Source organism: Athalia rosae, chromosome 2 (genome assembly GCF_917208135.1).
Source record: "Athalia rosae chromosome 2, iyAthRosa1.1, whole genome shotgun sequence".
Taxonomy (NCBI): domain Eukaryota; kingdom Metazoa; phylum Arthropoda; class Insecta; order Hymenoptera; family Athaliidae; genus Athalia; species Athalia rosae.
Window position 1 is genome coordinate 26,504,617 of NC_064027.1, and position 27,545 is coordinate 26,532,161.

The following is a 27,545-nucleotide window of genomic DNA, read 5'->3' on the forward strand; positions in this document are numbered from 1 at the left end:
CAAAGAAACTTATATATCTACAACAAATTCCAGCAAAAAAAGAAAACGATTTTCTAACTATGTTTCCATAACTGAATCCGAATCCGAGCAACAACGATCCGTTGAAATCTTCATACTATCGAATTAACGATCCAAATCAACCGCGAAAAAGTATAATAAAAAGTAATAATACGATACGACGTTAAGAGAATTGAAACGGTAAAGAACATTAAACTTTTTCTCCAGATTAAAGTAACTGAAGCACGGAAGTTGTTTGAATTACATTACATCTTGAGTATTCAGCCTTGCAAATCCGAGAAATAATTTCTCACGTGGACCGTTCTATTTAGCAAACGGATTGAACGGTTCGTGAAGAGACACGAAAAAAAAAAAAAAATTTAACCGTACTTTGTTTATCCACCCATTCACCGGAATCTATCAATTATATAACAGACAAAATAATTGAGACGATTCCGTTCGACGCGTCACGATATAGTTTCGACGTAGTGAAATTATTTTTATCCTTTCTTTCGAACGTTTGCCCCGGAATAATGAGAACGACGATCGGTTTTTTGCGTATCGAACGAAAAAAAATAAAAAAAAAAAAAACAACGCGATGACACAATTGAGCGAGGAATACACTGCGCAATAATGTATGCGGCTATTATTATACATAGCGGAATTATGAGGAGGTTGTACGTGTACGTCCAAGTTGGGCACACGGTTTGGCCATTCGCGGCATAATTTTTTTAAACATCTTTCTTTTTTTTTTATCATACAGCTTCTGGAATTTATTTATCTCGTAGTTTATACTTAGTGGCACAACTAACGGTCGCACACCAGATCACCGAGTCCTGCAGACTCTGTTTTATTGTTATTGTAGTTCATGCGCGTTGGTACATCAAGACCATATAAGTAGCATGATGGAGAAAAATGAAGAAACCAAAAAGGAAGAATGGTTGGAGATATTCATAAGCGGTACCGGTCTGCACACAATTCGTAAAAGATGAATCGGTCGCATGTTCACCAAAAAATCTGCACATCGTCGCTTAGCTCTGGCAAAAATTTTTTCCCATTTTTCCCACAACTTACTTTTTATTCTCTTTCGCTCATTGTCAAAGGAAAATCCGTTTTCGGACCTCGCTTGTCACGTGTACCTTGCCCCGTTTGGTTGGCGAAGAAAACTTACATCTTTTCCAATTAACTCTGCACGAGAAGAGAATGAAAAAGGAAAACCTTTCGTGACAATATATTTATGCTGAAAAACCTGTATACCTCCAGGACTTGACGGTGGTGTAATCAGTGTGTAAAATCCTGTATTTCTAGCTCCTAAGGTCATGGAGCACACGAAGTCCGTCTAGGCTATTCTGTCTTCACGGTTTTTGTTCCCTTTTGGAATGTCCACTCGCGTTACTATCGCGACGTTTATATACCCCCAACGTTTGACATTTCGATAAGATCCTAGGCGAAGTTCTCGGTAATTCGCTGGCCTTCTACTAGCTGCTGCGTAAAATGCCTGTCCTGTTAAAGGGGGATATGGGTACGAAATAATCCCATAATCCAGGAAGTAAAACCGCGCTCCAAGCTTCGGCTATTTCAACAGTGCAGACTGTCGTCCGGTCGGGTCTTCAGGATCTCGACGTAATTCCTACAGAACCTTTCCGCGCCAGTTCTGTTTTTTTCTATCTTCATCCACGACCAATCCGGTGCAGAAAAATCAATGAACGCCAAAATTCATGATCAATAAACGAGAAATGAAAAAGTGAAAAAATTTCACACGATAAGGGACGATCGTTCCAACGTAGTCCAACCGAACGTGTTGCGACCTCACCGATGCAGCGGACTCCGAGGAGATAGAAGATCTCAGCGTCACGAATTCCCGCGTACAATAGAGATGTCAGAGATTTTTATGAACGAGTGCTGCGGTACTTCCTTCGTTTACTCACGTCTTATACACCATATTCCCATCCACCTCCCTCGGCTCCTCCCGGATGCCTGTAGGGATGTGCTGTTGGAGTCCCTGTTGCAAAATTCAAGTTCAATAACTCTTGCCGCATCTGCCGAAGCAAAAAATAATAATAACAACAATGATGGTAATAATAATGATGATAACAGTAATACTGGCTAGTGGCCGGCTAGCTTCACCCGCGAGTCAATGCCTCAATGCCCGGACAAACATAACTTTTCGTACATCGACTGCGGTAAGTCGACGTATTTCATGGCAATTTAGATGGACGATCGTCCCTCGATACTTCGGGATTTCAGGAGACCTCAACAAAATGAAACATCGAAATATTTGGAGATAAAAAATTTCTGTAATCACCGAATTGAAATGAGGCTTTTAAAAATTTGTAAAAAAAAGTCATCCGAATATGTCGACGGAATTTTTATCAGGCGTTCTCATTGTACGCTTCTTCCTGGTACCACCGTGTGTGCGTTACATGCTTCGAACGTTGGATCTACCGAACAAGTAAAATCGCTTAGCCGGCGCAGACAACTTGAAAGGCTTCGAGACAAAGTCGAGTAATTGACGCTGCATAGAATTGACGTGGGTCCAGATGTTAAGGGGAGAGCAAAAGGAAGAGTACCGTCATTTTGCGGTGCAGCGACGCGTAGCACTTTGTGCACCGTGTGTCGGCTACCGCACGCATGGAATGAATTAAAATGAGAATGCGATCGCCGGTCAATTTGAAAGATGAATCGATCGAACGGCAAAAACTTTAATATCCAGCGAAATGTTATAAATCAACTTCTGCGTCGATGCCTTTGAGATGAAATACGCATCTGACCAGACTATGGGATATTTTTCAACATCCTCCGTTCGTTGTCGATACATTCCTCAGGGTTAGCTACTCTTTTTTTCATTCATTTATTTTTTATCGTACGCCTGTTTATTTATCGTTAATATTATAACTGCACAACAGCTGAGAATTGTTCGTTTTTCCCTTCAGCGAAATAAGAAAACGGAAGAGACAAAAAAAATAAAAAAATAAAAAAATAAAAAAAAATAAAGAAGTAGCGAGTCAAAGATCGAGATCAAGATCAAGTACGAGATATCGTGCAGTGGAGCAACGAACGATCATTTTACGGTAAAATAAACTTGAAACTCTAACGAGAAACAATACGATACCGATCTAGCTTGGAAAGTCTTTTTTCATCGTTCCTCTCTCTTCCCGTTTTTTTTCCTCGCGATCAATCACAATTGTTTAAGGATCTCTGTGTACTGATATCTTTTTTTATACTTTTCATTCCGTTTTTCAGAAGGAGTGCAAACTTCGATGAGATCGGAGTCTGCCGGATCGAGCGGCGTCGTTCACTACTACTCGACGATCAATCAGAGATTAACGGAATCGGTAAGCTTCTGATACGAAGGTCGATACTTTGATTTCGCCCGAAATGGAAATTGTGCTTCGTCGTCTCGTTCGATCGTTCGGTTAATCTGATCTTTAAAGTTTCCTTATTTCGCTCCATCTCGATTAACAAAATTTTTGTATTCCGAAAAATGAATGACACGCAGAGCGTGTAACGCTTTTGGTAATTCAACATTTCACCGTACTTTAATGAAGCGATCGAGTTTCTCGAGTTACAAATACCGATATAACGAATAATCATCGAGTCGTTGAACTGCCGCGAATCATGCAGCCATGCGTCGAGCTAAATTACACTTTACGCTGAATGTACAGGGTCGATGGTAAAAAGGTAACTTTCTTATTGCAAAGTCGTTAGAAACGAGTCAATCGATTCCAGCGAAATTTGCCATTTTTGAAACGGCCGGATTCAGTTGATCGGTAACGCAGTGAGACAACGATAAATAATCACGAAAAACTAAATTATATACATGAATCAAATAACAAAATTATCGTTCTCTTAAGGAGATTATTCTGGTTTAGAATTTCCAAAAATTCGCTCGAATTTCACAACAACCGGGGAATTTTAACTATGCTATTTTATGACGTGTACGTTGCTATTTGTACTATCCGAGTTTTCCTTAGAAAAACTTTGAACGCGTTTATCTCAAAACTACGTTTTTCCGGTCGGCGGAGCTGATTTCTCCGGAACCACTGAACCGATCCTTATGAAATTTCAACCACATATGCTACACATGCGGTCTAGCGCAAACCAGAGCGTATTAAAAACGTTGCTTTTTACTATTATTCTTGAGTTCACCAAACACAGTGAAACAAATATCATTGGAATATTGTATCGACGTTAAAATTTATTAAACTAGTATCGGTAGTCGCAAAAATCATCATTGACTCGACGAAATATAAGCGTTATTTCCAAACGATCACCCTGTACCGTTCTCGAGAGAGAAAAAAGCAATCTTGTCTTATTTCCTTAATCTCTTCCACTTCCAACGGCGATAGCTTTAAGCATAGGTGTACTCGCGTCTCGCGTGATATAAGTAATACTCATTGTCAGTGATGTATAGATATAAAACGAACGTGCATTACACAGCACACTTTAAATTGGAAAGAAACTTGTTTTCCCCGTTTATTCAAGGGAGCCTTGAAATTGCACTTCATAACACGTCATTCATACCCATATTACATATTCTCCCATCGCACAATTATCCTTCAACCAGCGGCATAGGTATAACGTTGAAGACAGCTTGTTCGTCACCGCCTGTACTTTTTCCAACTTCGTGGCCCTCGGCCTTGCAAAAAAAAAAAAAAAAATCCGGAGAAGAACTAGTTTGTAAAAATGTTTTTCTCACCACATCCCTAGCCCGCGTTCGGTTCGGATCTCAACCGTCGATAATTTCTCCACAGTCGAAGAACCTTGTACCTATTTTTCTTTTTTTTTTCTATGCGAGTACCTAAACCCTTTTTGTATTGAGATGTACTCGTTTATGATATCAGCCGACTACCGGCAACACTCTTCATTTTAAACATTTCTTTGCCATTTATGCTATTCTCTCTATTTATTTCGCTAGACTGAATTCCTTTGCAACAAGCGCAGCATAGGTATACTACATCCAGCTTCCACATTTCTTACGTCGGTATTTATGATGGTGTGGAATTTGTTGCACGCGTGTTTTCTCGTTTCAAAGTGCAGTTACGCTGATCCGGTACGTGGCGTACACGATTCTTCCTTTTTTTTTTTTTTCTAGTTTCTAGTTTCTCTTCGCGTGGATGGTACTGCGGATATCGCGCCTTCGTCAGCCCAGTTTTTCCTTTTCCTCAAAAATTGATATCGTAGATTCAATCGTTCGAATCGATTCGGGTGTCATTTGATCTTGGAAATGATTACAGTACGACGACCTGCGGCAGATTTTGGACATCGACGCCTTGAATAACACTCGGAGGGCTCGCAAGCAAGTGATATTTTTCAATCGTGTCCCCAAAGTCGGCTCTCAAACGTTCATGGAACTTTTGAGAAGACTCTCCCTGTCGAACGGATTTTCTTTCAACAGGGACAGGGTGCAGAGAGTCGAAACCATCCGTTTAGCTCCGATTGAACAGGTGAGTTTCACGTCGAAACGATACGATCCGACGCGCGATTTTTTAAATTCTTTCCAGCCTCACGATTGTCGAAAATTTTCAGCTCCAACTCGCCTCCATGGTCTCCGGTTACTCCGAACCTTCGGTGTACATCAAACACGTGTGCTTCACAAATTTCACGGAGTGAGTATAGAAAAATCGCTCACGGAATTTGCGAAAATTCATTCGGTAGAGTAAAAGACACTCGCGAGTTGAAGCGGAATTTATTCGTTTTATTTTTACCCCTCAGGTTCAATTTGCCGGAACCGATTTACGTGAACCTTGTTCGAGATCCTGTGGAGCGTGTAATATCCTGGTACTACTACGTGAGGGCTCCTTGGTACTACGTTGAACGCAAACAGATATTCCCGGATCTTCCCCTGCCCGATCCAAATTGGTTGAAAAAAGACTTCGAATCATGCGTACTCAGGGGTGACAGGGAGTGTCGATATCTGGAAGGTGAAACGCACGAGGGAATCGGTGATCACAGAAGACAGACGTTGTTCTTTTGCGGACACAGCGAAAAGTGCACGTGCGTTATAATTATCGAAAAAATACCTACGAACTATCGTAGATTTCCTTAGATCCTTTTCCATTTCTCCTTAAGAACGATGAAATAAAAATCATGATTCTCAAGATTTGAGATTTTCAACTGGGAGAATCCTTTGTATCGGACCTTGAAAACCCTGGAATCAAAACACTTGCATAACTTACATAACTTTTTTCCTCTCAGGCCCTTCAACACCGCAGGAGCTTTGGAACGTGCCAAACTTGCCGTAGAAAAGCACTACGCTGTTGTTGGAGTTTTGGAAGACATAAACAGCACACTGACAGTCCTAGAAAATTACATTCCGAAATTTTTCAGAGGAGCAACTGACGTTTACTGGGGTAAGTAGGATAGTCGAATTATCATGGTTTGCTAAAAACTCACTACAGTACGTACATTTGTATTCTGAAAATTAAATTGATGAATATTTTCAACACGCCATTGTCGAAGCTGATGTATCATTTGATTTTCCACAGACGAAGTAAATTCCTTCACGAAAATCAACCGCAACTTCTTCAAGCCTCCCGTCAGCGAAGAGATAAAGGATTTAGTGCGAAAAAATTTTACCAGAGAAATAGAATTTTATCAATTTTGTCGTCAACGACTCCACAGGCAGCTGAGAGCTCTCAGGCTCACCAATCTTCCTCTTCAAGAAGAAAACAATGTTTGATGAATTTAGCGATCTATGAAGAGGATGATCGATGAAAGATCGTTGGAATTTATTATCATGATACATGCATTCATCCCTTGCAGGATTGATCTTTGTAGATATTATCGTTATTAGTATTATTGATGTTGACTATTTGAAATGCGTTGAACAATCGTTAGAAGAAAGAACAAATTGTTAATCACGAATTGCGATTAGTTGGAAACTTGTAGAAATTTAGCTTTTCATCTTTTGAATAATTGAAATATGAGAGGTGAGGAGGTTGTGTTTTATTCGCGGTGTGAAAAAAAAAAGTCCGCAAAATCAAACGTCATGATGACTCTTATAAATTATGTATATTGCGACGAAAGAACCATTATTAAAACCCCTGTTTTAGATTAGATTACGAAAGCACGAAAAAATCGAAGAATTGTCATAGTGATAATGAAGCAAAATAAAATAAACTGTGGACTTCTGTAAATAGTTATATGTATTTGTTACGTGTATTTGTTCGTGACGTAGTTTTAGAGAGATTTTCCAAAAATAATGTTCCGCAGACGACGAGTGGGCGATACGAGTATATATACTTAAAAATATGAGTAGAAAAGTAAATACAATATGTATTAGATGTGTACTAGGTTTAGTTTTAGAAAATTATTGTTAGCATCTGTTTTCGCCGTTGGAGTATGCAAAAAAAAAAGAAAAAATTTAGTCAATAACTTGCGCGTGAGTCGAAAAATTCTTCATCGCTTCCGGAATCACGGTTAAGAATTTCGTAACTCGATGATCATTAAAGTTTGCAAATCAAATGGTCGAATGATCTTTTCTTATGAGCAGTATCATGACACATGAATATAAGTATTTTTAGTTGAATAATTAATTTTGGTATATTATTATACCTCGTATTGTACATAATTATCATTTAGATCGCAATTAAAAAACGATGTTATTTAAATCACATAATCGTACAATTGACTCTATGAATTGTGAAATGGTATCTGATTTTTTTTTTTTTTCTGTCCTACAAATCGAAGTTGTTATTTGAAGAATTTGTTATTTATTTTATTTTTTTATCGTCTATTTCATTTTGAAATGATTTTATTTCACCGTTATCTTGTATGCATAGGTATAAGGTTATATCAAACACGTTTATGATTTATAGTCCTAGGAATTTATGATCACTATGTACAGAATTTAGAATAATCAATCTTTGTGTAATTAAGAGTTAAATTTATGAATTTAGCAACTATATCGTTTGGGTTTGACTTAGTGGGATAGTTATTTGCATAAGTTATAAATTAAGCTTAGATATACCCACGTGAGAAAGTAATAGCAGATTTTATTTCGTACGGCACATGCAATCAATAATTATTGATATTATATAAGACTCGAGGTTAATTATTTAACAATTACGAAAAAGTGATCAAGATGATATAGCTCGTATCTCATCGAAAAATCAATCAATCATTGTAATAATAGATAAGTTAATTATGCCTTAATGAGTGAAATAAAAGTTGAAAAGTATAGTTATTGCATAAATAACATTATCGCGCGTATGCATTTCTTTCTAAATTCATTCCGACCATCCCTTTATCCGTCATTCCTATCTGTGTTGAAAAAAGATATATATGGAAAAAAAGCAGTCAAAAAATCAGAAAAAACGTTACCGTAAAGTCGATCTTGTTTTTTTGTCTTTGTTTCAAATCGACGCAAGCTGTAACGTTTTACAATTATTATTAAACATTTTGCACGTATACTATCAACAGTGTCATGATTTTCAGAGCTTCAAAATGCCCACCGACAAAGAAATCACAAGCGACAGCGGCAGCAGCATCCACAAGTCAAAAATAATCTGACCTTTGAATGCAAATAAGTTTCATGCTGATCGCTCGCGGTAACAAATGCAGCATCATCATCATAATATGCACGAGCAATTGATCTTATTAGCAGAGTCAGATGATCGATCGTTGTTTACAATTTATTTTCATTTTATTGTTCTATATTTAAACTTTAGCAACAATTTTGCGTAGAGAATAAATTGAATACCTAAACGATAAGAGAAACAAAATATTATGCTTTGAGAAGAGCCGATCTAATTTTAAAAATAAGAACCAGATTCGATCGACGGATTCGTGTTTCCGAGCTCGAAATACATGGGAATGCAGAAAATCATTGCGAAATTTCTTCATTTGATTTTTGCTCCAAAAAGTAGCCATCAAAAAATCGCAAAATTTCGAAGAGGTATATCTTCGATTTTTTTGGATGTGGGGTAAAAAATCAAAATCACTTCTCTCAGCGTATTCTTATATTAACATGCATAAATTGCACAACATCACTGCACGAAAATTTTTCTTTCGGCAGAAGAAAATAGTCGCTATTTTAATGCGAATCAAAACTTATAACACTTCGTTTTATCTAACAGTACTAGAGGTCTGAGGTCATCCGGGAGTTTTACTGATATTGCAGATGCACCCGAGCTCGCGACGGAATGCGAAGTAACCGATAAATTATTGATTGCTTTCAACGGTACGTATATGTATAATGTAATTTATATTCCGTACTATTTCGCCTAAGTTTTCACCGACTCATCATGCGGTCGCAAATTCATCGACTAATCACAAACGATCTACTGTACTATGCGGATATCACCAAATCAATTTCTTATCAATTACATCACCGAAAATTCCTTGATTAACTATCGCTAATTTGATAAGTTAAGCACCAACGATCCACTGATTCATTATATAACGATATTTCACTGAACTTAGCCATAAGAATATCATCGAATACCAGCTGAGCTTTCATGTTTCTTTTACTCACAATCAAATCATGCAAAGTGCGAATGCACTATGGATATTCGGTTGCAAAATCAATGCAGAAGATATACGTAGTTTTAAAAATAAAAATCATTCGTCTATACATATTACATAAATCAAACGAATACCTGTACTTTACTATAGTTATAAAATTTGCATTATTTATAAACGGATAGGTATAGGTATGAGTAAATATGTACATTCCACGTATAATTATTGTTAACATCATTGTTTATGTGATGTATATAGTTATATTTCCATAATAATATACATACGGTATATCTTACATACAATTTCCTTCTTCGTCGCGTTTACATTCGATATAATAATAGTTATAATTTTAATAGTAATTGATAATAATTCATAATAATAATAATAATAATGATGATATTAACAATTATCCATAATACCTATGTATGTATCCATACGATCGATTTTAGTACCAAATATTATTATGAAGAAGAAAAACGATTTTTCCAGATAAATAAAGAATCAAATTCAGTAAGAAAAAAAAAGTTAAAATTAAGAAACAAGCCGGTAGAATTGATACGATTTGTGAATGAATTATTCATATTGTTATTCAATGTTGTTATCAAAATTATTGCTATCGTAAAAATATATATATTTATAAATATATATATATATATATATATATATATATATATTTATATATAATGGTATAATAATTCGTACAGTACATTCATATCGATGATTCAACAATTTATTATTTCTTGTTTAGTATTCTTTCGTTTCGTATGTTTTATTATTTATATTTCCATGTGTACAAGTCTAAAAAGTTGAGACTCGAGGGCAGTTTTTGTAGAATATTCAAATTTGATTTAATATTATGTCGCGAGAAATGAAATACTCGTATATATTTGAAGTATTTCTATATAGGTGGTTGAATATCGTGTGATTCAAAACAAATAAAGAAATGAGTAGATGGATTCAACGTGGATTATATCGTCGTATCATTAAATTGGTAATTACATATTCCGTCAACAGTTGTTAATAATAAGTATAATGATAGTATTCCATGCAATATTATAATGATAACGATATATGTACATAAAATAATTATGATAACAAATAAACGAATTATTAAACTTACAATTGGAGGGGGAGAGAATGACCCGTCAGAGTGTTGGTGCAATAAATTTTCGTTTTTGTTACTTTATGTACATTTTTTTTTTTTTTTTTTAATTTTTCTCAATTGCATTCCATATTGCAATTAATTGAATCATAGGAAAGGGAATAACGAAAAAAATGATGGCCGTATAATTTGATGTCAAATAGAAATTTATCAATCGTGAAACCCACGAATTAATAAAATCGAAATTTGAAAATAGATTAGTTACGAGAATATGGTATGTATCACAGCCCTAGTAGGAAGAAGAAGTAATAATTATGACTGTAAAAGAAAATAAAAATAAATTGTTATCGATTTGGTTTGCATTGACAAAATCCGGCAATCTTCGAAGGAACAAATAGAAATTGAGTGTCGATTAACTGATTGCCGATATTTTTAACCAAAAAAGAATCGTAAGATTACCGTGACACATATCTTCGGTGTGTAATATGTACTTCGAAATTTTTTTTTGTTGATTCCATTTGTTTTTACATTTTCTATTTCAAGCGTAATATATTGTACGTTCAATTATTATAATTATTTGATATGGCACTTATATTGAACTACAAATAGATAACTATTAGTATATCTTAAAATATTCCGATGACGATTTTTGATTAAATTTTCTGTTAAACAATAAATTCAAATTATTTCTTCAACGTTTGTTTCAATCGTTTTCTGCTATCTCAATCGTTGCATTGGTTTTATTAATCCTCCGCCATGTATATTCTTTCGAAATTTGTATTTTTAAGAAGAAAGAGCTTCACATCAGACTAGACATAATTGCGTACATATAAAAATATACTATTAGGATTATTATTATTATTATCATTATTACTTCATTATTATTATTAATACAGATGTACTTGTAATTATTGTATATGTGTATTGTGTATGTTACGTGTAATACGTATAAATCTATAATTTATATTTGACACGTCGCTTATAAAACATTATATCGTTAACAATTACTTAGGTATAACAACATCCAGAATAAATCGGTATTTGATAATAGAAATTTTTCATATATTTTTTTTCGATCAGATTTATGCGGAAATTTTCTTCAATTAAAAACAGAAAACAAAACGGACGAACATATAAATATTAATAACAATAATAACAATAACAACAATGACAACTTCTGAGCTGCACGGTCATGTAAAATTAATATCTGCGATAGAGTAAATTATTAGTTCATCGTTTGATTCATATTTATCACCTAATCAGATATATGTTAATTAAAAACAACAAAAAGAAAAAATAAATTAAAGTGTGAGGGGAACATTTTACCGTTGATTTTGGAATTAATTTCATTTTTTTGTCGTTGGTTATTTGTTTTCTTGATTCTAGAAAAAAAAATGTAATCGAGAAATCTTTCTTCGCCTAGATAATTAATAAATCTCGTGATAACGACGTTTTTTCATTTTTAACTTCTTCATATCGCGCTTGGTTAAATATAAAAACGATGATGCAATATCTTATGTCGCATAGTCTGAAAAGCAATTAAAAAAAAATAATCGACCAACTCCATTCGTCAAAATTTTCGAAATTCATGTAAATTATTTCAACTTTTATATTCGCTATGTCTACGTATAGAACGTATTCTATATAAAGGTACGTATACCCATAATAACGTATGTATATGTATGTATGGTAAATCTAGAAAATATATATATTTCATTAATTGTAACACATGAATATTTTTATAATGTATAACACGATAAAATCGTAGTTTTATGTATTATTTAATCGCGTAACAACTGTTTGTGTGTTTATTTTATTAATTACGTGTATCATACCTTCGTGTATAATTAGTAACGCCTTTTTGGTATTTTAAAAAAAAAAAAAAAAACGAAAAGAAAAACCAATCATTTCCTCTCTCTTCGTTATAATTACAAAATTATTTTTCTTCTTCTTTTTCGTATTCTTCTTCTTCTTGTTATTCGTTATTCGTCAATTCGTATTGTAATCGTATTCATACAATTCGTTTTTAATATAGATTCGATTCAATTCACGATTGTAACGTACATGTATAGTATTTAATATCGCGACTCAATTCGATTCAGTCTATCGGTTCCAACTTTTATGCTCCAAACTTACTCCTTCACGATTCTAACAGTTTTATCTAAAATCGTTTTTTCCTTTCAACTCTTTTCAAATCTCTAGAATAATTAATAGAGTTTCTAGAACAGAAAAACTACTGAAAAATTGTACGTCTATAGTCTACGATGAAAATTATATATTTCGAACTATTTTTAGGCTCACACTGACGTAACTCTTCAATTTTCTTTACTACCGTACTTATAAACACCGTGTGCTTGAATAATTTAATCAACTAATGCCAAAATTTTTCCCACCCAATCAATATCATGATTATTTTCGTGCGTGTTTTCGAATATCTCGTCGTTTTTTTAGTTCTCTTTTATTTTCTGTCATTGTATAGAGGTAGCTTTTTAACGATATCAGGTAAAATTACATTTTTGTCGTGTGACGAGGATGAAATCGATTTGAATTTGCATTCTTTCCTACTCTTTTTTTTTGTTTTCGTTTTTCTCTTCCATTGTAAGTGATCTGTACAGATTAGAGATCAGAGAAAACCGTAAGTATAATGAAATATGAACAAGTTGATCATTCAACTAATGCAATCGATTTACCAGGCGAATCAAGGATATCATATAAATCATTAACTCATTGTCAGTCATCATTAACATCATCACTTTCATGTCTAGCTCGATACGGTGAGCTTGGGATTTCAAAAATATTAAAGCTTTCGTTATTTTTTTGGTTGTGCTAAACAGAGATTCAGGTATTCATTATTTTCTCATTTCGTCTTTTTGGCTTCAGCTTGATGACTTGTTATCTCAACTCGCCGAACAACATGAACAAACTTCTTGTAATATTCATCTCGTTCGTAATGTCATGTGGGCAGATACAAAGCTCTGAATTATTTATTTTATACGAACAAATGTGGCTTTTCAATTACCTAGAAGGCTGATTATTGTTGCGACTTATTGATTAAGACGGTATTCATGAAGAACATGCTCAAAATGTCTAGAAAAAAAAAAAAAAAATACATACGTATATTTCTTTGAAATTGAAAGTGAACCGTCAATCGGATGTACATATTCCAAACCGCTAAAATTGGCCGAATACAAATCGATACGTTCAGTATCTACAATTTCCGTTGGTCACTACCTGCAACCTTAGACGCCTTCATCTTGTGGCGAATTTTCCCTTCCCCCCACTTCCCTCGACGATCAACCTTCCTTGACATTCGAGTCGTAACTTCGAGCATGATCCTCGGAGAGAAATTGAATATTTAGTAAAAAGCTGGTTCATGCCAGTCTCTGATTCCATTTTCCGTTGCGGTTATCGGAATATACGAAATGGACGAAGGAACTGCCGGAAGACATTGGTAGCAATAATTGGCGCCGTTATTGCTGTCCCAGTATTGAGACCCTTTGCACTGATATCGTACAGCGAATTCGAGCCTCTGTCCAATGTTAAGAGTATGGCAGTACAACGTGAAGATAAATTTGTCGCTGAAGCCGTCGCACGAATTCGATACATATGTTGCCTGAAGGTCGCTGAAGCTCCGCCATTCGTTTAGAGAGTATCTTATGTGGACAGATTTGTGGAAGTCCAAATTTCTTACTCTAACCGTACCACTGAGGCACAAATTTATAGGATCCTGAACTAGGATATTTTCAAGGCAAACCTGTCGTTCTCTGACCTTATCCAGAAAATCGGGAAGACCACCCGGTTGCTGAAACAACGGGACGAGCAGCTTTTCCGGTTTTTGACGAGCTACCGGACATCCGGACAATTGTGTTTCTAAATATTTCGTGTGCCAACTTTGTTGGGACGGTACGTCCTTCAGCAGCGTGTCGTCGTATATCAGATCGGAGTAAGCCGAGTTGGGAATCTTTGGTATTTCGTCGAGGAAGGTCCGGACATCCGCAAGGTCAAGTCCAAGTACATCGGCGAATCTGACGATCTTTTTTCTCCCTGGTGTACCGGGCGGTGTTTTCCCGGTTTTCAACGAAGAGCAGCGCCTCACTCTCTGCGGTCTTTCTTCTCCCTCTTCTTCTTCCTCTTCATGGACATCGTCCCCTATGTCCTCGTCGTTACCGCCTAGCCGTTTCAGTAGTTCTGCCATTTTACCAATGTCTCCATTCAGCACTGTTCCGTCTTTTATCTCCAATTGCACCTCGTTTTTCACCAGCTGATCTTCCAAACGAAATACCCTCGCACCGGATGGACATTCCAGGGTCAAGGCTCCCGGTATATTTATCGTACTGCTGTACGTAGAGTGGTCGGTGTCGGTGTCACTTTGTCCGTCATCGTTTGACGGCGCATTGAGCGCATTGGTAACGACCTTTTTCGCGACCGATTCTTTTTTTTTCATGTGATTCGGGTGATCGTTAGCCTGGTTGGTCGACACTTCGGAGATTTCTTTTTGCTCGCCATTCGCCTCACTGCCCATCGAATTAAACTTTGTTGCACCCGTAAAGTCAACCTCGTCAATATCTCGGACGGATTGCTTGGATCTATCAGCCGCAGGGATTTCCGAATCCGAATGTGACTTGTGAACGTGATTCGTCGATACCGTTAGATTGCTGCACGGTCTCGCTGGACTTTCGTCCTGTAAGGACATCGTACTGTCGTCGAAAGTGCTCCAGAGAGATTCGTGGCTCGGGGACGTCGTATCGAGAGAGCTCTTCCCGTTCAACGAATCTTCTGAGCTGGTGGTGCCACGTCTTACGTCGTCTTTCTTCATCGTCGCGCTCTCAATGTCGATCGGAGGGTGATTGATTTTCGACGACTGGTGGTTGCACCGCGGATCGAATCGGTCGTCCGTACCATTGGACTCGCTGCAGGAATCGGAAGACTCACCGTCGCGTTTCATCGACTTCCTTCCGGAGTTTGGAGATTTTTCGGGTTTCGGCGAGCCGTGTCGATGCGCGAGGACCTTCGCCATGAGTCCGTTGCTCAGACTGGAGCCGTCGCTTTCCGATGTATCCAGATCGTAGAAAGAGTCCGTCACCTTGTCGGCCTCCGAACTCTCCGGGTCGTAATAAACGTCCGAGGAATCGCTCTCGGGTGACGTTCCCGTCACCGGCGACGAAAAGACGCACCCTGATTCCGGTCCCTGATTGTAAGGGATGGGCTTTGCGGTCAAAGGACAGTGACAATCGTCCGATCTGTGAGGTCCGTTCAATAAAAGTCCGGCCAATTCGGCGACCGATATCTCCTCCGCGGGGGACCCAGGGACGTCATCATCGTCGATGTCGAAGTCGAAGTAGAGGTCGGAGTCTGAATTGTGCCTGGGCTGCCGTTCGAGGACCTGATTGTGGGATGCCGTGGGCGCGCCAGAGTGCAGCCACGACGTTTCCGACGGCGTTTGATCTCCGCGAAGTTTTTGCTCATCCTCGTCTCCGCCCAGGGTGGTCAGTCTGTGGTGAAGACGCCTAGCGAATGCCTCCGCCCTACCACGACAACTGCTGGGAAAAAGCGAACTGACCAGACCACAAGATTGACCGGCAGCGGTGTTTCCACCGGAATCTGTGCTGCCCATGCCAATCTGAGGACGACGTACTTTTAAAGTCGGGATTTCCGGATCCACGGAGACCTGGGCGGCCGAGGCAACGAGATCCCGGTTCTCGTTGCCCGTCTGAAACAAACGGAAAATTCACAGCGTGAAAAAAACAGTGATTGCTTTAACGGTGATGCCCGAAAAATTGTATTTTTGAAAAAACTAGTTAGTACGTAGAAATTATCTTTTTTGCACTACGTACAAGTGAGAGATAATTTGGGAACGTCTTATGCAATAGAAAAGCACGTGTTCAAAGGTCGTCGGTATTACTCATTTTGCTAATTTAGTTACCAAACAAAATAGCACAAATTAGTGGAAATCATCTCCACGATTTTTCGATTTTCACGCACATGATCCTAAATGCCAAGCAAACGAAAGACAGGAATGGATTCGCTCAGAAAATTCCGGCAATTAACGTAGTTGCAGCAGTCTACTGCAGATATTGTATTTATAATGCATGTATACTTCTAGACGAAGAAAAAAAATTTTTGTCCCAGTTTTATTTGGGACGCTCTATTAATATTTTTGGCGACCTGCTTGGAGTGATCCAACGGTCCACGCGACCGATTGGCAAAACATTCTGAGCAAACGTAACAAAAAGTGGAACGTGTCACGAGACAAACTTTTTTTGAACAAATGTAAATTACGCGGATACTAAATTCCATAATCTCGTAATAAAGTTGACAGCTTAAATTGATTGACGAAAACCAGATATTCTCAAACTGTCCACAATCGGTGTGAAATGTTTAATCGGTCAAACGAAGATGTCATTCGAAACGCCGATAATAAAAAATGTTCAAAGGCCAAACGCCGTGTTACAAAAATATTTCCGAAGATGCGTATTCGATTCGGACGTCAAGGCGATCGAAACAAATCTTTCAAGTCGTATTTCGAGTCACTGAAATGTCGAGAAAACATTTTACACTTGTTTTTACTCGTAATGAAACGACACGAGCAATAATAAGATTAAACAAAACCTCGAGCTATAGCCGATCGTGTCTTTGCTCTTTCCCTCTCTCACGATATTAGAATGTCTATAAGATATAATTACGACGAATCCAGCTTATCTGTCATTAGTGGTTTATTGTACATCATAGACGTATGAGTAAGTGAGTAGTCCCCGGTAATACAAATGTAATATGTGTAGAGAATACAAGTATGCCAGGTTTTCAAAGTCTAGACGCGTTCACATACACGCGACAGTAGCCGATAACGTAATCAGATTAGCTTTACTATAATCAAAAGGTTGTTCACCTTTGAAGTTATATACTTACGATTTCATCTACGGATACGTATAGGTGAACGTAGATTCGCAAATTTCATTTCAAACGCATTCGCGTCGATAAACTTTTCTACATGCGCGAATACAAATGACTCCCTGAGAAAGTTGAATGAAAAAATTAAGTTCACCGTTCACGGTCTTCGCATAAGGATCCCCCCTCCTTGAAATATGAACGATATAAGCAAAATTATCGGGATGTATAATGCCAGCGCCATAAATGTAGGAATGTCGCTAATCTTTTTCTGCTTCAAAGGGTGGATCTAGATGAAAAGAACAAGACTTGACTTGATCTCACTAATTAAGCAATTGTTATCTTGCCCATCTTTATCAGACACTTAATAATCAAGGGATAAAAGTAAGAGATACGAAATCGGCAGGTATGCGGATCGATCATTCGATAATTGACAGTGCTCACGCGTATCGTAGATACGGGTTGCATGCAATGGAGATAAAAGTGTGATAAGCAGATTTGCAAGGTATCCTGCGATACTCTGTTATATTTTCTTCCATCTGAGTATCAAATTTTTGAAAACTAATTCGTAGTATTTCGAAGAACAGGGTCATTGGAGAAAGCAGCTTGCAAATTGCTTGCACTTTTCAGATGATATAGAATCAGCGTTGTGTTGAACCGAATCAAAGAGACGAAATAAAACCAACAACTGACATCGATAAAATAAATGCACAGTTGGTTGGGATTAAAAAGGAAAAAAAAAAAAAAATGAAAGAAAAAAACCTCTCGGCGAGTTTAAATTCCAGATGAAGATGAAGCATGCGTCATGAATTATTAAGGAGGTCTGCAAAGGCTTACAATGATAAGTAGCACAATAATCTGCGCTATCATTACAGAAAATGAACGAAAGATGGGGAAATTCACGAATACACTCGCATGGAGAAGAAATGCCGACCGATACCGATCGCGGGATAAAAATTATTTCGGTCAAAAATACGTAGGCAGCAGCTGTGTTTACGTTGCATTACATGAATATAAATTAATAACTGTAGTCAATCGCAGTAGAGAGTACAGAAATGCAAATACATACAGACAAACACGTAATTATTTTGAGATCTCTAATTGTTCCGCCATTCTTTTATTATTATTATCATCATCATTCATTGTTGTTACTATTATCATCGAGTCTGCAGTGAATCTCCGCTCTGCACAATGAATGAAACATATAGTGATAAGATTCACTACGTAGGAGAAGAAAAATTCATGACACCATAATTGTTCAGATGATGATGCGAATGAAACAAATATTTTTGTTCGTGCCGTGTGTGTTATTATTTGAAATTTCTTTTCGACATTCTACGACCTGATTTCTTTTTGATCTCTTCCTCTCTTTCAGATATTCTTGCTATTTACTCTGGGATGATCGTCGATTGACGGTGGAAATAAATAAATGGAAATCCAAGATTCGTGACACGTTGCGCTTGTTGCACACAGTGGTATGCGATTTTTTTTCGTTGTAGGCTATCAAATCAATTTTCCAGGTGAAAGTTTGAATGAACTATTTTTTCGATTCATCGATTTCTCTGAGATCTTGAAAGTTTCATTGAAGCTTTTTGGTCCTCTTTTTAATTTGTTCCATTTCGTACATTGTTTGTCGATTTTATTCTCTTGGCCGGTAGTCGAGTTATGAATTACAACTATTATCGAGTACATGCAAATCTACAGGGTGTCCAACTTCAGATTAGTAATTATAAGGTATCACATTTTTTAAGGGAAAGATCATGGAGTGATTATCGAGGAGTCGAGATGAGAGCTATTTTTTCAATAAGAAGATGAAAGCAGTTATCATCCAATGTCGTTGAAATTTACGAATGGTAGGTTTTTTTTTGTCTCTAGCTACGTTGCGACGTTGGATAAAAAGGATCTGAATAAAAATACCATTTGGCTTATGAGATATTCCTAAATTTTTCGTTTGCGTGGTCGTGCATTAAAGTTCGCGTGATATCGCGATTGATCTTTTGTAATGTTACACACTATGTGCATGAAAATATCTGATTATCGTAAGACGTCGTTATTGCAGCAGTTCACTTAACGCAAATATCACCTATCTGGGTTATCGGAGCTTTTATTTTACTCGTGTAAACATGAAACGAGAACTTTTAATAACATATCGACTGTTTATAATGATTCATGTTTCTTTACAAACAATATATAGTAACATTAAAGTCATCCGCGACGCGCAACAAATCTTCGAAGATGTTCAGTGAAACTGATCATTTTCGGTTACGTTAGGTTAAGAATCTGAACTGCACTCTATACATCATTCCAAAAATAGAAAACTCAGGAGATTCCTAACTATAGAACTTACAACTTACAATTATAAACCCCTGCTGCGGTCACAAGACGCAAACCCGATCCTAACCAGTTTATATTTACCATTGAAAACAGTGCCGACTTGAACGGGGGACTTACGGGGTGCTATAAAAATATCGATAAATCATCCTTTCCAATCATTCGTTCAAAAACTGATCCAACGAATATCCACAGTCAGAACTGTTTCGTTATTTGCGAGTGAAGGTAAACCAGAACTTCAGCTCGAATCCTGATTCGTGATATTTTCCTCTACTTTGTACTTCTCATTTTCTCTTTCTTTCAATTTTTCTTGTTCTTGATTGATTGATTGATTGATTGATTGATTATCGAATAACTTCTACAGCAGAATAACGATACGAAGATCTTATTACACACCGCGTTTCATAGTAAAGATTTTCAGCAATCATTCAGCTGGGAATAATTGTTCGAAATTTCGTTCAAGTAAAATATAATTGACCAGCTGAGAGTACGGTATATCGAAGTCTGGAATTTTGTAAAACAACATACGATATCGATAATGCACTGGACATGTGTACAAGTGCAAATATTTATTTACGTCAACTTAATGTGCATCATAATGCGTCTCAATTCTAATAAACGTAATATAGTCGTAGCTACAAGTTTGTTTAATTATCCAGGGCATCGATATCTACGGACCTCGTTACTCAAAAATCAAAGATTTTTCAATCCGACCTTGAACCTCCAGCTTTAGATTGAATAAATAAAAACAAATTGAATTTCTTCGAGGTATACGTTTGTCGAGGTATGATGAAAACGTATTTCGAAGAATATAATGGAGCCCCCTAATTTCGCGTCCGTTTCTATCTCCATTTTTAATTTCGTCCTCAAAATTGAGGGCTTCATATTCTATATTAGACAGACTTCGGGGTCCATAAATTATGCGCGAAAGATGATGACAATGAACGTTCTCGGCAGTTTGGGCTTGTAAATAAATCAATTGAAGTTGGAATTGCCAATTGCTACGTTCGTCTGACTGTTCAACTGATGTGCACTTTAAACCAGAGCCCGTTTTTCTTTCTTTTTTTTCTTTTCATCATATTTGTCAGACATAAAATTTCACGAAACAAATTCAGCGACACTTCGTTCATAAATTTTAAAGACAATACGACAAAAAAGAGACTGTATTCTAATTATTTTTACTCCTTTCATTTTATTCAATGACTGAAGTAATTTTCATTTCATAACTGAGCTGATTATTGAGATTATCGTTTGCTTCGTTACAGTTACGATTATCGAATGAAGGGCGACTCGATATGTCGGGATTTTTATCAGTAAGGCACCGAGAGATAAAATTCTGTTAATAATCCACAGTTAAAATTCTGGATACCTGCGCTAATATATCCGCGGAGAAAATTTATCCGGGACAAAACGTTCGCCGACAAAATGTACCCTCGAAGAAATATCTTTTTATCTATTTTGATGATTGTATTATAGGTATCTATATCATATGTATATATCTATTTTGTCAAAAGATATTCTAGCGCTGGATGTCAATTTTATTGCGGGTAGATTTTGTCAGCGGATACCTACTTTGTCGCGGATGTTCAACGCGCGTCACCGAAATTCTCATCTTCATATTTATACGAACGAATGCAGGATATTGCAAATCTATAGATATACAAGCGTGTAACTTCTGACACGATCATCACTGTCACCAAAATTAAATACCCGCAAATGCCAAACGCGCAAATTGTAGCTAAATGGCGTCGTCGAGAATTATTACTATTTTTACGATACGATGAAAAAATAACGCAAAAATGGTGACTTTTTTTTACACATGTTTGAGAAGAAAACAAAACAAACTGAAATAATAAAAAATTTCTTCCGAAATAATACTTACCGAAAGTATGATAGACATAAATTCAGTCGCTCGATCTCTATCGTTAATATATACCCTGGAAATTTTTGGTTTCCGAAACGTGGGAAAACCACTGCTACCGCGACGGCATCATCATCGCTTCGTGCAATTTTCAAAAAATTCTCAAACTATCATTTTCAGAATTACTTGTATGAAAACATGTACCTATATATACGCATGTATACGCGGGAGTACATCACATTTATGATAGAATTACTAAATTGGTACCAGCAACGCGTGAGTTCATTTTGAACGGTTTAATGTACGCGATTGCAAAAAAAGGAAATGAAAATAAAAAGGAATTACTCCTAAACCATTTGACCACTGGGCGCTCCGCAGGAATGATATATACGATATGATATGATATATGATATTAATATAATAATCGCGATGGTTACCACGTGATGGTCATCACGTGATATGTAGTCAAAACTATACGGATAACGTTCCTAATCATTTATTATCATTAAAATGAGCTAATTTTATAACTGCCATCATCATTTTGATAAATCTATACCTACAGGGGAATGCAGGGCAAAAAGGGTTACCTTAGGAAACCACGAGAAAGAAAATAAAATTTGAATCCAGAATGATGTTTGAAGTTCTTTTGTCTATGGGATGAATTGAATAATTTTTCTCATTCAGCCATTTTGGCTTTATATTTCCTTTCGGGGTAGATCAAGGATGCTTTGGGTAATTTTTATTTTTCTAAAATAGCACCCTATTCGTTGGAGAGCAAGCTGATTTTACGTGTGGATATGTAATATCATGCGGTATAGTATAGACGTGTAATGGAGGATAAAAAGTGTATACATCTATACAACTATGAAAAAGTATTTTAAAATAGCTTCAGAGAAAATATAAAAAGCGAAATATCGTGTATGTAGCATCACGCGATACATCAGCTGGTTGTGAGGTATATCTACATAGATATACCTCTACATTCGTGTGTGCAAATTCATCCGAACAAACTTATTGCAAAGAATAAAAAAATAAAATGAACGAAACAAATTCATGTATTTATATGTATAAGTTATGTACGTACATTGCACAGTTACACGAATTGTAAACAAGCTTTTCGGAAGCTTTGCCAAAAAACGAATCGCGGATGACGTTCTCAACACACGACACGTAAACGTATGTAACGTACAGTTGTTTGGTGTACAGAAAGATTTTTTTCATACGTCCGAAATTTGATTTTTATTTTTTTTTTTTTTAGATTCTGGATATTTTTTGAAATCGTATGTTGCGAATCCAATTGCACCAGTCGGTCAACGAGCAATGTATGTACTGTGCAGCTGTCGACATAAACGTATATATAATAAGTGGAATCCAACACGACGTAATACATTTTTTATTCGATTTTTTTTTTCCGCTCCGAACAAAAATGACGATAAAAGTAAGAAGAGAGAAATTCTCGCAGCTGTTCATAACAATTCTTAATTCTTCCATTTTGCATAAATACACAGCGCTTGTGCAGCTTTCGAAATTTTTATCAATGTTTTTATTTTTGAGTTACTAATGCAAAAAAATCTACCACGAATCCACATCGTTGTAGTTGTGTGCAAATGATTGAAGAATTAATTTTCTGTGCTTTGCACATTATTCTTACCAGTCAACGCAAATTGAAAATCCGATTCTTCCAACACCGTCAAAATCCGATCAATTCACAACAAAGTCTTTCGAATTTGATTGAAAAATTGTCCATTGTAGGTGAGTTGATTTTTTTTTTTTTTTAAGGCCACCGTATCACTCACAAATCAGTAGGCAGTCCGTAGTTTTCCTAACCATCGTGTACCTTCGTCAATTTCCGCGTGCAAATGTACCCATCGATTTTCTACCAGCTGATGATGCAAATATTATAGAAACAAGAAAAAATTAGTAGAATTTTATAACTTTGAAATATTATCACCAGTGGACAATTGTAGTTGACGAAATATTTATTTATTTTTCAAATATAAAAATGAAAAATTAGAAACCTGACCAAAAATTTTAGCAACCCTTAACCTTACATTCGTAACGTAGGTGAGCAGATTGGATTCGGCAGAATTTTTATGTTAGGTTGAAAGGAATTTGTTGAAATATTTCCGCGAGAGTATTTCCTCAATTATTCCTTATCGGTTGGTCCACGGCTTTGTTGACAACTACTTAAGGTTCTCCCCTTCGTTTATACTATGTGACTGGAAGGGGAGAAGAGAGAAGGTAATAAAGTGAACGATATAAACCAAGGTGACCTTCTCTCAATGTCAAGAGCGCGGCGTATCTCACATTGCGCACGAAACTTTTTTTTCTCGTCCCAAAATCGACTATCCTCGTACTGATTTTCGACAAGTTGTTAAACTAGGTATAAGCAACGAATCGGAATTTCTTCGATTGCCCAGATGTGAAAGAGGATATTAATTTGTGCATAAATATTGGGACGCAGTCGTAGGGGTGAAATCATTTCAACGTGACCTCTGGAGTTCCGAACCAATGACGCGTCTTCTGGTCGGCGTGAAAAAAATCAAGCATCAGCCGGCTGTTCGCATATTAATCAATTTTTTTCTTTGAATTTGTTCATTGATTCAATTCTTTAATTGAAAAATTCGGTATCGGGGGGGCTATTGGCAATTAAAAAATGAAAAGGGATGTATTCGACGTAGGAAATCGTCGTTTTATTTAAAAAAAAAACAAACTGGTATGCGAGAAATTATTGCGCATGTTCAAAATCCCGCGCGAGATTTCAATTCTAAATGTTGTCCGATCGATTTCGCAAATTTCAATTACATATTTTTATAATTTTCACCGATTCGTACGCGTTTAAAAAGCGTTACTGTAAATGATGTCTCTGAAAAGTTACAATTATTTCAACTAATTATCGTTATTTAACGCTACAGTGGAAATATTATACACTAATTGAAAAGTAGGACGAGGATGATTATTACAATTAATACATTAAAGGATTTAGAACTCTACTCCAGGCCGAGGTGAACATATTCTGGCAGATACATTAATTTGCTCCATATATGTATTATGAATGGGAGATAAATTTTGATGAAAAATTTTTCGCAAATTCAAATCGCGTAGAGTCGTGACGAAGATTTATCGTGAATTAAGTGAGGTGAGTGGTGAAAATCTCTGTCCAGATATTCAAAGTATATTGGAGGGATGAAAAATTGTTTCTTCATAGTAAAAAAAAACCAATGAAAATCAATTCAATGAAATTAATATAAAAATAGATAATATACATGTTTGGCTACGGTGATACAGCGTATGTGTTACAAATATTATATCCCATCTTTTATTTATACATTATCGTAGAATTTTTTGATTATTAGTGTACATGAAATAAAAAAATACGCTGCATACTTTAGAGAGATAGCGATTGCAATATTTTCATCGTCGCAAGTTGTCAATAACACCACATATATGCACACACGTACGTATGTCGGTATAGTGTTTCATCGTTATCCAAATACTCGCGAATGATTTCCATTGAAAAAAAAAGTAATTTATTTCTTTTTAAACATTTCATAAACCGTAAAATCAGGCTCGATATCGATAGCGCGGACAATCTCTCCGATGTACGGCCGATCGAACTGCATACGCAAATAAAAACTTGACAGCCCGCGTTCGGATATTTTTAAATTATTTCAGAATGTCCGACATATAAAATTTCAGCTGTTATATAACATCGGACATACTTGAAACGCGTGAATGAAAGAAAATCTTTTTTTGATTCTATTACGCCGATGAGAGCTTCTTTCCTTCTCTCTATCTTACACACTCTATTTCTCACTCTCTTTTTCTCTCAAGGTGACCGACAACCCGCTTTGCATGGCGCATACACGGAGCAATGGAATTTCGACATCCCGTATCTGGACACGGAAAAATTTTTCGCAGCGATGTTGGCGAAAAATCACAATATCCGAACAAAGAATCCGAGTTGAGAAAAAAAGTTACAGAAAACAAAAACTGAATAATAATCATTCTTACAAGTTTATATGTATATCACCAGTTCGGTGCAACTTGAATACGATTATATTGCGGAATGATGTATTATGAGACTTTAAATATCCAATGTATGAAGAATCCTTACAACGATAAATTTGTACTCTATTGACTTAATTAGCGCAATTATAACTGCATAATTAATCGGTTTATTGTTGCTCTTCGAGAGAAACTGACACAGGATAGGCGCACAAATGGAATAAAAGTGAAATAAGCTAAGTTTCTTGTACAATGATTACCAAAATTATTCTCTTGCTTTCCTAGCTCCGCTTCAGAATAACGTTCTGTCACCGCGGTATTTTTTTTTTTTTTTCTCAAACTTTATACCCATCCTTGTACATAGGTATTTAATTGCATCGTCTGGTAGAGAAAAAATACACGTATAAATATATATGTATGAACTCTAGCCAGAATAATTACGCAAAGGAATAGAATACCCGACTATGTTTAGATTATTCGGACGCGTCGATCTTAGAAGAAACTTCACAGTGATCGGGATCTCAAAACTAAAAGACGTGACGCTGTCTTCAATTCCTATAGTGTCATTTGGAAAAGAATTCGATATACTTTACAGGAATTACTTATTCGTTGCCATTAATGACGATGAAAAGGATGAAATTTTGATGGTTTTCGTTTTTGAATAGTAGGAGGAATTCTCCCACGCTTTTTCAAATCTGAATCCATGATTCTTCTCAGGATATTTGGAAGAGTAGTTCAAATGCGTGATAATGTTTGAAGATAATTAGTGACGTATACAGATTATTGATATGAAAAACAATTAGTAAAACGTTCGGTATGTCTATGGTAAAACTATGAACAATATCAAATTACGTATTGTGCACGTTTAGGTAAACAGTTTGATGAATGAATCGAACGTAGGTTTTATTCGATAAAATGTACAATCGATACATTGACTAGAAATGCGGCACTAAATTTGAAGGTGCAGTGATCAATAATTTGTTAAGAACAAAAACTCACTGATTCCGAGATGGAAATTGTTTTAATCTGTAGAAACGAGAATCTCGAATTTTCCAACGAACTTTGTTATCAATCTTCGAGGTGTTTGAATCAAATCCCTCGTTATATATCAGCTCGACACAACATTACTTCGAATAGTCACTCTTATTTCACTTCACCTTACACGGTTATTGCGAACTCCCGGCGTATAAGTGTAACAAACGTATACAAGGCGTTAGATAACTTGAGTTTTTACGTTGTTAAAAGTTCGATTACGTATCAAGGACATAGGGATGATTGGGAAACAGGTACTTTAAAAATAATAGGTCCTCTTTCGGATCAGGTTCGACAAAATTGATAATCTCCACTTTTAATTTGAACTTATGTTAAACATCGGAATATCGTAGAAAGTAATAGAGGAGACGTTGACGTCGTTGACGAGCTGCAGAGCGCGTAACTCGTAAAAATGAGTTGCCGGCACCGTGACAAGGGCGTCGAAGGTCGTGGGATCGCGCAGAACGAACGTACGAACACAGCATTCGACGTCTGTGCAGGTACACATATGTACGCGGTCGTCCCCCGCGATTCACTATTCGCATATGACGAGCAGTTTTCCCACACACCAACGAGAGAAAAGAATCAAGAGATAGATATTGAAAGTCGACCGCGCCGCGAGGAGGCAGCATGAGACGCTCGGTCAATTTTTCACTTGCTCCTAACGCACTGACGAAAGCTTCTCTTTAAATTCTACATCGCCAAACTCAGCCTTGTTAACAGAAATTTTCGATACAGCCGGGTCACACCGAGCAGTGCTCCAACGGTGGCAAACGAAAACGCTCCAAAGATCGAAACGTGCTCCAGAAAAACATGGATTGCACCGAGGGAACGAATCAGACGTTCGACGGACGTTTGAATTTA

At 36.5% G+C, this 27,545-nt stretch overlaps 2 protein-coding genes and 3 long non-coding RNA genes across 13 annotated transcripts in view; 3 read left to right on the plus strand and 2 right to left on the minus strand.

The window, feature by feature from the left end:
- The window catches only part of LOC105687839 (heparan sulfate 2-O-sulfotransferase pipe), a 28,265-nt gene extending 20,068 nt beyond the window's left edge, over positions 1 to 8,197 (plus strand). For 2 of the 3 annotated variants that reach the window (XM_012403749.3, XM_020853399.2), the window contains exons 3-8: positions 3,241 to 3,332; positions 5,235 to 5,444; positions 5,527 to 5,606; positions 5,713 to 5,994; positions 6,196 to 6,350; positions 6,486 to 8,197. In XM_012403749.3, the coding sequence (XP_012259172.1) occupies positions 3,241 to 3,332; positions 5,235 to 5,444; positions 5,527 to 5,606; positions 5,713 to 5,994; positions 6,196 to 6,350; positions 6,486 to 6,679 (1,013 nt within the window). In that variant the 3' untranslated portion in view covers positions 6,680 to 8,197. Of the gene's footprint in view, positions 1 to 2,133; positions 2,824 to 3,240; positions 3,333 to 5,234; positions 5,445 to 5,526; positions 5,607 to 5,712; positions 5,995 to 6,195; positions 6,351 to 6,485 lie in introns of those variants that run through there. The other variant, XM_048650194.1, reaches the window with a different exon arrangement.
- LOC125499920 lies at positions 5,675 to 6,356 on the minus strand. The gene is made up of 2 exons (XR_007276962.1): positions 6,025 to 6,356; positions 5,675 to 5,914 (listed from the first exon to the last, which is right to left on the minus strand). It is a non-coding gene; the product is annotated as an uncharacterized LOC125499920 (long non-coding RNA).
- A 5,264-nt stretch (positions 8,198 to 13,461) lies between the features above and the next one.
- LOC105687802 (glycogen-binding subunit 76A) lies at positions 13,462 to 27,452 on the minus strand. 7 transcript variants are annotated; one of them, XM_048650165.1, is made up of 3 exons: positions 25,029 to 25,482; positions 23,293 to 23,524; positions 13,462 to 16,274 (listed from the first exon to the last, which is right to left on the minus strand). In XM_048650165.1, the coding sequence occupies exon 3, from the start codon at positions 16,176 to 16,178 to the stop codon at positions 13,920 to 13,922; it is 2,259 nt and encodes a 752-aa protein (XP_048506122.1). In that variant the 5' UTR covers positions 16,179 to 16,274; positions 23,293 to 23,524; positions 25,029 to 25,482; the 3' UTR covers positions 13,462 to 13,919. The 7 variants fall into 7 exon arrangements, with proteins under 7 accessions (XP_048506122.1, XP_012259116.2, XP_012259117.2 ...); XM_012403693.3 differs by lacking the exons at positions 23,293 to 23,524; positions 25,029 to 25,482 and adding an exon at positions 26,649 to 27,452; XM_012403694.3 differs by lacking the exon at positions 23,293 to 23,524 and having other exon boundaries at positions 25,103 to 25,482.
- LOC125499921 lies at positions 17,822 to 19,393 on the plus strand. Its single transcript, XR_007276963.1, has 3 exons — positions 17,822 to 17,954; positions 18,080 to 18,528; positions 18,825 to 19,393. It is a non-coding gene; the product is annotated as an uncharacterized LOC125499921 (long non-coding RNA).
- On the plus strand, positions 24,642 to 25,889 carry LOC125499922. The gene is made up of 2 exons (XR_007276964.1): positions 24,642 to 24,780; positions 25,476 to 25,889. It is a non-coding gene; the product is annotated as an uncharacterized LOC125499922 (long non-coding RNA).
- Positions 27,453 to 27,545: the final 93 nt, after the last annotated feature.